General features: G+C 39.5%; 1 protein-coding gene across 1 annotated transcript in view; it reads left to right on the top strand.

Moving 5' to 3' along the window:
- The first annotated feature begins 285 nt into the window (after nt 1–285).
- The window catches only part of LOC139006242 (phosphatidylinositol 3,4,5-trisphosphate 3-phosphatase TPTE2-like), an 85183-nt gene continuing 73075 nt past the window's right edge, over nt 286–12393 (top strand). Inside the window, exons 1-5 of the mRNA XM_070408732.1 lie at nt 286–431; nt 2210–2329; nt 3763–3862; nt 4002–4065; nt 4825–4889. Coding sequence (XP_070264833.1) covers nt 355–431; nt 2210–2329; nt 3763–3862; nt 4002–4065; nt 4825–4889 — 426 coding nt within the window. The 5' untranslated portion in view covers nt 286–354. The remainder of the gene's footprint in view (nt 432–2209; nt 2330–3762; nt 3863–4001; nt 4066–4824; nt 4890–12393) is intronic.

The following is a 12393-nucleotide window of genomic DNA, read 5'->3' on the forward strand; positions in this document are numbered from 1 at the left end:
TAATCTGTTCTTGTTTTGGAGTATTGATCTGATGTCTTTATGATGAAAGAACATTATCACATGAAGTGGTTTGGTGGAAATTTTGTTTCCTTAACAACTGTTTCTTTTGGGTGAAAACTGAGTAACTTTTTTTCAGATTCTAAGGCAATGCAGTTCAACTACCACTACAAGTTTAATTTTAAATAATGACATTTTCTTATCAGACTATTGGCCTAAATGTAGTTTAACAAGATAGGTAAAAAAAACACTTTATTTTTATTCTCTTGATTTATTTGTTGTAGAATTTTTGGAATTTTGCTGGTCTTTGTGGATGTGTCCCTCGTCATTGCAGACCTACTTACCACTGATCAAACAATGGCATATCGTTTAATTTCTTTATTGATTGGTTTATATTTTTTCATGGATGTTCTTCTTCAAATATTTGTAGAAGGGTAAGTTTGATTAATTTTTCTAAAAGCACATCAAGCTATTTTGTACTGCTATGAAAAGCATCCCCAAATAATTGTCAGGTCAACCCAACCAGATGTGTCCCTCTTTATTAAAACAAGTCTCCTAGAAGGCATGGTCCACAAGAGAAACAACAATCCAAATCCCAATTTATATTAGACTAGAGGCCCGGTGCACAAAAATTTGTGCACTGGTGGGGGAAGGGGGATGAGGGGGGTGTCCCTCAGCCTCACTTGTGCCCTCTCACAGTCTGGGACCCCTTGGGAGATAACCACCTGCTGGCTTAGGCCCGCTCCCCAGGTGGCAGATGGCAGGCCCGATCCCTTGGTGCCTGACCCACCTCCCTGGGTTGTGCACACAGCAGGGCCGATCTGGGGGTCGGGGCACCGCCCCAGGCGGGTCACACACGGGACGCCCAGGCGGGCCAGTAGATCGCTGCTGCCGTGCTTGGCTGCCCCAGGTTGGGTCCCACACGGGATGCCCAGATGGAGGCCCGGCAGGCTGGCCGATCGCTGCTGCACCTCCCGGCTGCCCTGGGTTGGGTTGCACATGGACCCCCGCTGCCCCAGGTCACAAATAGCAGGCCCGGATGGTGGTGGGGCAGGCAGGATGGCGCTGTCCCGCCCTGCCTGCAGTATGCAAATTAGCCGCCATCTTTGTTGGCGGTTAATTTGCATATCACGCTGACTAGCCAATGGGAGGTGTGGCAAAGGTACGGTCAATTACCATGTTTGTCTATTATTAGATAGGATTGGGCTCTAAAATTATTGTTGCAACTGGTCCTCTAGTCTCTGACAGTGTATTCTAGATGGTTTCTTCAACAAGTAAAGCCCTTTTGGGTTTGCAAAATGGAGCCAGACAGGAATGTGTCTACAAACAAAATATTAAGAGGAACATGTATGTGAAACATTTGTATAAATATTCATATTTCATTAATAACTGAATCTAAATAAAAGCTGACAGTATGTTAAATAGAACAGTTAAAAGAAAAACTTTTGTCAAGGTCACAGGAGATCTGAGGCATGGTTATTCCATCAGCTTGGTACTGAGGCAGCAGCTGATTTTCTCTGCTTTCTGAGAAGGTGCATAGAGTGAGCCGCGCCTTGGAGTTTTATTGCTGTGGGAGTTAGGGACTAAATTCCCCAGCTTCTCCTTTCCTTGTGAACTGTCCTAATGCCTTTGAGTTAAGGACAGCTGCCCACTCCCAGGTCACTCAGAGGCTGAAAGGGCTACCCAGACTTGGGAAAAGCTTTCCCTGGAGCACCAGTGCCATGGCTGAAGTAGCCAATGTTGGGAGGAAGGTTCAGTGGATAGAAGTTCAGCATTGGTTAGGGATTGCTCTGCAGGTGCAAAGCCAGACGAAAAGTTTGCAGGCCAAAGTTGTAGACCCTTCTTCCTCTCATAAGCTCCTGTTGTGCATTCTTCACAGTCCCAGTTGCTCTAAAAGTGTGTCATGTTCAGCTTCTATTGCCCAATAGTACTGCCAAACATCCTACCTTTCTCTTGCACCTATGTGAAGGCAATGCTTGCCTCTTCTTTAATGGTTTGGTTATAGCCCATACTATACTTAAATGGACAAATTGATGCTTTTTACACATATATTAATGAATATTATACCCTTAGTCTAGTTTATAAAATGAATTTTAAATAATTTATTAAAGTAGAATGCTTAATGGGAATGAGTCAAATACTTTGTGTTCTTACAAATATCCCCAACTCTTCTTTGGGGGGCATAAACGTACTTTTTTGTTTTATACTACAGGATACTATCATATTTTTCTGATATACTTAATTCCATGGATGCTGCCATTATTGTAGTGACTCTAATAATTGATTTCAATGATATTTTTTATGACTATGAGATTTTTAAAGATATTCCCAGGTAAGAAACATATGATTCATCTCTCTCAAAGATTTTTTCTTCAATTTCTGTGGCTTTCATTTTGTGTAATCTTTTTAACTTTGAATGTCCTGATTCTGTGCCAGATAAGTTGCTTGAAAATGAAATGTTTAGACTGATTTCCACATACATGGAAACTAAAGACTTGGTAGGTCCAGCAAAGGGTGTACACACTAAGTATCTTTAGTTGAATGAAGAAGATGGAACACCCGAAGAAAAAACTAGGGACTTTACCTCCGTAGTAACTTCAACTTCTCCACATTTTTAAATTCACACTATTAGAATTTGAGCTTCAACCACAAATGACACATGAAATTCCTAGTTTTTTCTACCAGAGAATATTGATTTGAGCATATGCAAAATTTTAATGACTCCAATGATGACTCTCTAAAGAACAGCAAATGGAACATAAAACTAGATGACATGGGTAGCAATACATGGTAGAATTTTCAGGATAGTGTATTTAAAATTAAGAAAGCTGAGACAAAGTTAGAACTGTTAGGGATTAGAAAACTAAAATGTGTATGAGACACTGATGGATTTTTCTTTTTGTTCTTCCTCTTCCTACTCTGGTAATGAGGAAAAGAAGAGCAAATGTGTACTGGGAAGTAAATGTTGGGTTGGCTCACTAGGCTTATTCATTCATCAAATAGCTTGCTTCTTTCTGCTATCCAGCTTCCCAGGACTTCACTTCAGGTTCCGACATTATTTGACATTATCTGATAGGTTTTAGAGTTGTTTGAAAATAACTGGAGCCAGAATGGTCCTCTGACCAGCAACCATAGCATCACCTAAGCGCTAGCTAAAAATGGAAGAAGAAAAACACCTCAGGCCCATTCTAGACCTACGGAATCAGTATGTACACTCAAGTTAGGGAAGCACTAGTCCCCACCATCAGTTCTCTGCCATTGTGTTTCTTTCCGACGGTAGGCGGGACACCAGCTAGCCCATTGCGAAGTATCTCAACCTGCTGCCTGCCTGATGTGTTAGCAGCTGTAGAGAACCTCTGTTACTGATGGAAGTAACAGAGGTGAACAAGAATCCGCAGTTTGTATTGATGGGAAAAAGACTGAAAAATACTCATCTTAAACCACAAAAGTTAAATCTACAAATTCTAAGTGTCTATCATACAACTATTTCCCTAAACCAGTTTCTCAGCTTCAGTGCTATTGCTATTTGGGATCAGATTGTTCTTTATTATGGGGGCTGCCACTAGATGAGGGGCTGTCACACACAATTGTGACGACCAAAAATGTCTCCAGACATTACCAAATGCCCCCTAGGTGGCTGGGTGGGAAAGATGGGGTAGGAGGTGCAAAATGGTCCCTTGTTGAGAACCACTGCTCTATACTTAGATCACATTGAGAAAAACATCGTTTCCAAAGCAAAAATTGATCTTCCTAATTTATTGTTAGATTGGTAATTCTCCTTCGGTCTCTACGCCTTATCATTCTGATGAGAATTTTTCATCTGGCTTACGAAGAAAGACAGCTTGAAAAGTTGACCAGAAGGATGGTAAGTGGGCAAAACATGTTTATGGTTCAGAAAAATGTGTTTTAGGAAATACTGGCAAGGGTTATAGGTATCTATATAATGATCTTTATTTTTATGTTGATTTATGTTTTACAAATTAATGATTCTTTTAAATGCTCAGGTTTCAGGAAACAAACGACGATACAAGAAAGATGGATTTGACTTAGACCTCACTTACGTTACTGGTTTGTGAAATTTAACTGTTGATTTACTTAAATTGATTTCACTTTTTTTTGTGTGTAAGTAATTATGTGGGGTTTTTATTGTTGTTGTTCTTGCCTTCTCTAAGCCATGTTCTTTCAAAGCATTGTTTATCCATGAAGAAGTATGCCACTATGGTAGTGTGACATATTTGTAATTTAACCCTGACAATGTTTTTATTGTCATCTCAAATAAGGTCTACTTGGTTACAATACAGGACGTTGAATGGATTTTCAGATGACTCCATTTGTTTGGTTTAGAATTTATTGAGTAGTTATTCTGGGTCCAAAGGATTCCAGAGAAACCTCTTCTTTTCCTAGAACTCCAGAGAATAAGGTCATTGCTTTATAGATATCAGATTTCTGAGTCAGGATCACTGGAAAGCATCCTGGCAGTTCCCAACATCCCTGGAGCCCGGATCTCTCATTTTCCTTTGGTGTTTAAGTAAAAAATAAATTCCCACTACAGGGGGAGCTCCAGACTGAGGTCAACACAAATCTGTTTGCATATGGCTGGAACCAACTGAGTTGGGAACACAGGGGAGTTTAATGGTCATTGTACTGGATAATTTACTATATTATCTTGATTATCTTGAGGGTTAGTTAGTTTTTTCTATCATTTTCAATCCTGAAAGGTTTTTTTTTTTTCTATAAAAAAGGAGTCTGGTTATTAGTAAATTAAGTTGTCACATATTGTTTGGCATCTATAATGATATTCATAATAGTGACTATTTTGACTTCCAGAACGTATTATTGCCATGTCATTCCCATCTTCTGGAAAGGAGTCTTTCTATAGGAATCCAATTCAGGTAAGGGTATTGATCTAACAAATGCTCATATTTCTCAGTAACCATAGACTGTGGCCCAAAGATGGAAGTATTTTACTAAAAATTTACTCTTTCAGGTAAAAAATTATAATAGATTGACATTAATTAGCTTTTGCTCTGTTGCACACCAACCAAAAAATCAGTGACTTATAATAGCAGCCATTGACTTAGCTCATGATAATGTGGTTTGTGAATTTGCATTGGGCTTAACTGGGTAGTTCTGGTGATCACAGACAGGCTCAATTAATCTCAGTTGAGTTAACTCATTTATCTGTGGGCACCTACTGGGCATCTGAGGATTGGTTAAATGGCTCCATGTGATATTTCATTCTCTAGCAGGCCAGTGTGTGGGCTTTTTCATTGTGGCAGTGGCAAGGATCCCACAAGTAGCAAGCAAAAGATTGTAGAGCCCCTGAAGATCTAGGCTCAAAACTAGTATAATGTGGCTTCTACCTCATTCTATTAGAAAAGCAAATTGCAAATCCAGTGCAGATTCAAGGAGTAAAAAACAAACTCCATTTCTTGATGGCAGGAATTGTAACATATTGTGGCCATATTTTTGTAGTCTATCGTAGGGGGAAAGGGTGGGGATTCTTTAAAGTAAATAAGTAAAACATGTGTTCTTAGGTTGAGATCCAAAATTATAGTAGAGGCATACTGCTTTAGGTTCTGTGGATTAAGTAAACTAATTTCAAAGATAAAATTATGTGTACTATGAAATTTCAATTAAAAGTCATTGTTTAAGAAGCTTGCATAATGTGTGGGTATGTATACATTAGAGCAATTTACAGTATTTATATCTCAATAAAAATATAATATGTAATTATACATAATTATGTGTATGTGTGTTTGTCTATATTCATACATATATAATTATACTTTTATTGAGGCATAAAAAAACTTGTAAGATGTACTGATCTTAAGTGTTTATCTTGATGTAATTTTATATATGTATATGCATGTAACCAACACTTCTATCTAGATATAAAACATTTCATGCTCTTTTTCAGTCAATAGCCCAACACATTAAAAGTAATTCCCATTCTAACTGAGTTAGTTTTACTTCTTATTGAATTTCACATAGTGGAATCATACACTAACTACATCTTTTGTTACTGACTTTTTATGTTCAAAATAAGTTCTGTGAGATTCATCCAATATTGTTATGTGTAAGAAGTTCTTTTAATTTATTGCTTTCTAGAATACTGTATTGAAAGTCCAAGCATTCAGTTCACATGGAGAAATTATAACATTATACAGCACCTCACAAAGGCAGCAAATACATTACAGTTTATAAAAGCTACTTTATAAAATATTTTAAATTTGAATTATCAAAAGGTACAGCTGAAGAAACAGATATAAAACTGGCAACCAGTAATTTTGACTGTAGCTTACATGACTTTACATATGTGAATTTGAAAATACTGAGTTTAGGGTAATCACTATGCTTTGTGTCTATATGAAAACTGTTAAAGGCCCTGTGCATGAATTCATGTACTAGTGGGGTTCACCTGCGCCAATCGGGGCTGATTGGGCCGGGCTTGCCAGGGAAAGGGGATGTGGGTTGGGGGGATCAATTGGGGGTGGGGCCAGCCGAGGGGAGGGGCCAATGGCAGTTGGCCAGCCAACCCCACCCCCTGGTCGAACTCCCGATTGAGGGGACAATTTGCATATTAGCCTTTTATTATATAGGATAATACTGCCTGTTGAAGAATGAACAGTATAATACTGATTGTTAAAGAATCATGTTCAAAATTATTTAATTCACTTCAAAATGTCATACAAATTATTATTTGTTTTATGTGCCATTAAATCTTCACTCATTTAGCTCAAGTACATTACTAAAGTAATATATTAAATTTTCCACTGCAGTGGTCTTTCACACCATTGACATTTGCATACTTTAGTATAAATTAGAAAGAAATGTGTAATATTCACAAATGTTCAGAAAAGCAAGCAAAGGGTCAATGAACCTGCCAGGTTTTTTGAGATAGTGTCATGTCAGCTTCATAAACATTCATTCTGTAAAATAGTTAGCTAATGTTTGAACACCATTTGCAAGATAAAACACATTTTCTCATAAATAATGAAGTCTTTTTATCAAGCACTAAAAAGTATACAAAATAATTTGAATTTGAGCAAGTCCTGGAATGTGTTCAGCCTAATATTTAAACAGACTTGTTTCCAGAGTTTCACAAGGACAAAATTTTAAATTGCTCAGAAGAGTTAGAAACTGCCTTGAGAGAGATGAACACAATCATTACCAATAGAAAAAGTAACCATTGTGTTTATCTCTTAAGAGACAGAAAAATGTAACATTTTCCCCTTAGAATTATATGTATACAACTATATATAATATATAACATGTAATAAAAAATATATTATATATACTTTGGCATAAAACATATAACAGATAATATAGTTATTTAATAATATGTAATTATAAAGTATATAATTATAAAATAAAATATACTATATATTAGAATAATATATTTCCCTGTTAAAATAGCATGCTTAATTATATTACATACTAGTGGCCCAGTGCACAAAATTCGTGCATTGGGGGGGGGGGGTGGTGGTCCCTCAGCCCAGCCTGCACCCTCTCCAACCTGGGAGCCCTTGAGGGATGTTCGACTGCCGGTTTAGGCCTGATCCCACAGGGGACCCTCACCCATGGGGGCGTGGCCAGTGTGGGTAAGGGGCTGAGGGCCATTTTTAGGCTGGCCATGTTCCCCAGCTGGGACCCTCACCCCGATGGTGGTGTGGCCAGCCTGGGTGATGGCTGATGGCCTGGCGACCCAAGCCTCCTGTGCCCAAAGGCCTCTCCTTCAGCCCCCAGCTAGGGCGGGAGAGAATCTTGGGTTGTCCTCGGCAACCCAAGCCTCCCTGCACTCTGGCCTGCTCTGTGGCTGCCACCCACAGGCCCCTCGGCACTGGCCAGGCAGGCGGGAAGCTTGGCTTCCTTTGTTGCCTGGGTGACCCAAGCCTCCTGCCTGCTCTGGCTGGCTCCGTGGCTGCTGCTGTTTTTGTCCCACTAATTTGCATACTCACTCCTGATTGGCTGATGGGCATGGCTTGTGGCCATCGTGAAGGGACAGTTAATTTGCATGTTTCTCTTTTATTAGTGTAGATTATATATAATATATATAATTATGTATCATAATATATAATTATATATCATATGGTTGACTCTTGAACAACATGGGTTTGAACTGTGCAGGTCCACTTATATGCAGATTTTTTTCAATAAATACTGAAAGTGTATTTTCTCTTCTTATGATTTTCTTAATGTACATATCATGAATATGGTACATAATACATATAACATAAAAATATGTGTTAATCAACTGTTTATGTTATTGCAAGGCTTCCAGTCAAACTTAGTAGGTAAGTTTTGAGGGAGTCAAAAATTATATATGGAGGAGATTCTAAGATGGCTATGGATTAAATGAAAGCTACACTGACCTTCTCCCAGCAACAGCAACTAAAACATAGAAAAATCATCCTGAATAAGCAACTGAAGACTAGTTGGAGAGAAGCTTTATAACCAAGGACTTAAAGAGGAGGCCACATTGAGACTGGTATGAAGAGGAGGCCACATTGAGCAGAGGCATGAGAAGGTTGGTGGGAGCAGCTGAAGTTCTACAGGGTATCTCCCTGAGAAGTCTGGGGTCCAAATCCCAAACCTGGCTCCCCAGATCAGAGCACAAGAACTGGGAAAGGTGCCCACAAAACATCTGACTGTGAAAAGCACAGAGGGTTCTGTCCACCAGGGAGAGATGACTAGAAATGCAGGTACGCTCTTAAAGGACCAATGGAGAAAATTTTGCTTGTAGCCACTCCCCTTGGGCTCTGGCAGAGAAAGGGTAGAGTGGACTAGATCTGTGTGAGGAGAGCCTGAGGTTAGTGGCTCTGGGGAGAGAGCTGAGAGGAGAGCTGCCTGGATCCTTGTGCTGAGTCATTCCTCCATACTGCAGAAGCCATCTTTCTTAGGCAGATCTTTCCCATCCATGTAGCTTTAGCTTTGGGGGAAACAATAGCCCCATCTATTGGAATCCCTCTCTCCCCACCCTGTGGAGTTTATGCCCTGCTGAGGACTACAGCCAGAGACTCATTAACTGACTGAGACTAACAGACAGCTGGAGGCAAAGGCAATCCCTGGGTGCTTTGAATCTTTGCCTGACGTACTCCTGAGCTGGGGGCTAGCAAAAGCAGAACTTGGTGTGCAGCTTGGTTCTTTCCACATGAACTCAGGCCTACAAGAGGGAGTCATAAGCTGTGGATTGCTGATAGCTCCGAACAAGTTGCTCAGGGCCAATCACAGACAGTATCAGACACTGGCCTGCACCAGAGTCCCTCCGAAGAGGCCCAGAATCAATACACCCAGTGGCCAGCTTCAGACACAATAGAGCAAAATGCAACAAGCTTCACAAGCAGCATATCCACAGGGAAACATTGGCAGGCACTAAATCCTGCTGAGGTGAATTCTGTTTCATGTGATCAGCACCTAGATAGCAGCCTCCATACTGTGTTGGGGGTTGAGGCTCACTGTCAGCCAGCCTGATGGTAGAGCCCATTCATGAATGGGCCAATAGCAATCAAGACTCAACTACAGCCCTGGCCGGTTTGGCTCAGTGGATGGAGCGTCGGCCTGCGGACTGAGGGGTCCTGGGTTCGGTTCCGGTCAGGGGTGTGTACCTGGGTTGTGGGCATGTCCCTAGTGGTGGGTGTGCAGGAGGCAGCTGATCGGTGTTTCTCTCTCATTGATGTTTCTGACTCTCTGTCCCTCTCCATTCCTCTCTGTGGAAAATCAGTAATATATATATATACACACACACACACACACACACATATATATATATATATATATATATATATATATATATATAGAGAGAGAGAGAGAGAGAGAGAGAGAGAGAGAGAGACTCAACTACAACAGGAAAGCCCATACAATGCACACAAGGGGGCATTCATAGAGCACCCAGTTCTGGTGATCAGGGAGACTATGCCACTGGGTCCCACAGGTCACCTACTATATAAAGCCACCCTATCAAGATGAGGGATCATAGCAGATATACTTAATACATAGAAACAAACACAAACAGGTAGCCAAACTAGGGAAACAAAGAACCAGGCCCCAAATGAAGGAACATGAGAATGCTCTAGAAGGAGAGCTAAATGAAGTAGAGGTAAACAATTGATCAGATATAGAGTTCTGAGTAAGGATTTTAAGGATGCTCAACAGCATAAAAAAGGATATAGAAACCATAAAAAAGGACCAGTTAGAAATGAAGAATACCATATCTGAAATAAAGAATACACTGGAAGGAATAAACAGCAGGCTCTATGAAGCAGAGGATCATATCAGTGATTTGGAAGACAAAGTAAGAAAAAATATCCAATCAGAGCAGCAAAAAGAAAAAAAGATTTAAAAATGAGGATAGTTTCTTGTTGTTTTGTAAATGTTTGTATTGATTTCAGAGAGAGGAGGGGAAAGGGAGAAGGAGAGATAGATAGAAACATCAATGATGAAAGTGAATCATTGATCAGCGCTTCCTGCATGACCTCCACTAAGGATCAAACCTGCAACCCAGGCATGTGCCCTGACTGGGAATTGAACTGTGATGTCCTAATTTATGGGTCAATGCTCAACCACTGAGCCATACCCGTTGGGCAAAATGAGGATAGTTTAAGGGTCCTGTGGGACAACATGAAGTGTAAGAACATCTATGTGATTTGGGTACAAGGAAGAGAAGAAAGAGAGAGCAAGCGATCAAGAACCTATTTGAAGAAATAGTGTCTGAAAACTTCCCTAACATGGTGAAGAAAAAATACATACAAGTCCAAAAAATACAGAGACTCCCAGTAAGATAGAGCTAAAGAGGTCCACACCAAGAACATCATGATTATTAATGACAAATAATCTTAAAAGCTGCAAAAGAAAGGCAGTCAGTTACCTAAATTAACTTTCATAAGACCATCAGCTGATTTCTTAATAGAAACATTTAAGCCAGAAGGGACTGGCATGAAATATTCAAAGTGATGGAAAAGAAGGACATACAGCCAAGACTAGTTTGCCCAGCCAGTTTACATTTAAAATTGAAGGAAAAATAGAGAGCTTTTCAGACAAGAAAAAATTAAAGGTGTTTATTACCACCCAACCAGTAGTATATAATAAATGTTCAAGGGCTTGCTTTAAGAACCAGGAGAAGGAAAAAAAAGGAAAAAGAAAACAAAACAGAAGAATATAGTTAAAAAATAAAATGGCAAGAAATATGTATCTATTAGTAATCACTTTAAATGTAAATGCTTCAATCAAAAGATATAAGGTAGCTGAAGAGATAAGTAAACAAGACTCATAAATATGCTGTCTTCAAGAGACCCACATCAGAATGAAAGATACACACAGACTAAAAGTAAAGGGATAGAAAGTGAGACAGTATCAGACACTGGCCTGCACCAGAGTCCCTCCGAAGAGGCCCAGAATCAATACACCCAGTGGCCAGCTTCAGACACAATAGAGCAAAATGCAACAAGCTTCACAAGCAGCATATCCACAGGGAAACATTGGCAGGCACTAAATCTTGCTGAGGTGAATTCTGTTTCATGTGATCAGCACCTAGATCAGTTTCCTTTCCTTTCATGAAACTGGAAAGGAAAAAAGGCTGGGGTAACAATACTTATATTTGACAAAATAGACTTTAGTAAAAGACAAAGAAGGATACTACAAAATGATAAAGGGAACAATCCAACAAGAGAATATAATCTTTGTAAACCTTTTCTCCCAACATAGGATCATCTAAATATGTAAAGCAAATCTTGGAAATAAAGGGAGATATTAACAATAATACAGTTATAGTTATAACACCCCATTGACATCAATGGATAGATTTTCCAGACAGAAAATCAACAAGGAGATGATAACTTTTTTTTTTTTTAATTTATTTTATTGATTTTTTACAGAGAGGAAGGGAGAGGGATAGAGAGTTAGAAACATCGATGAGAGAGAAACATCGATTCAGCTGCCTCCTGCACACTCCCCATTGGGGATGTGCCCGCAACCAAGGTACATGCCCTTGACCAGAATCGAACCTGGGACCTTTCAGTCCGCAGGCCGACGCTCTATCCACTGAGCCAAACCAGTTAGGGCAGGAGATGATAACTTTAAATGAAACACTAAATCAACAGCATTTAAATGATATCTTCAGATCATTCCACCCATAGGCAGCAGAATAAACAATCTTTTCAAATGCACATGGGATGTTTTCTAGGATAGACCACATGTTAGGACACAAAACAAGTTTCTATAAATTTAAGATTGGAATCATATCAGGCATCTTCGTTGGCCATAATGCTATGAACCTTGAAATCAACCACAAGAAAAAAAAAACTGAAAAAAAAAACCCACAAAAAACACCACACAATGACATGGATACTAAATAACATATTGCTAAACAATGAATGGGTTAACAATGAGATCAAGGAA

This window comes from Myotis yumanensis, unplaced genomic scaffold, assembly GCF_028538775.1.
Source record: "Myotis yumanensis isolate MYYU_CA2020_CCGP unplaced genomic scaffold, mMyoYum1.0.hap1 SCAF_3, whole genome shotgun sequence".
Lineage (NCBI taxonomy): Eukaryota > Metazoa > Chordata > Mammalia > Chiroptera > Vespertilionidae > Myotis > Myotis yumanensis.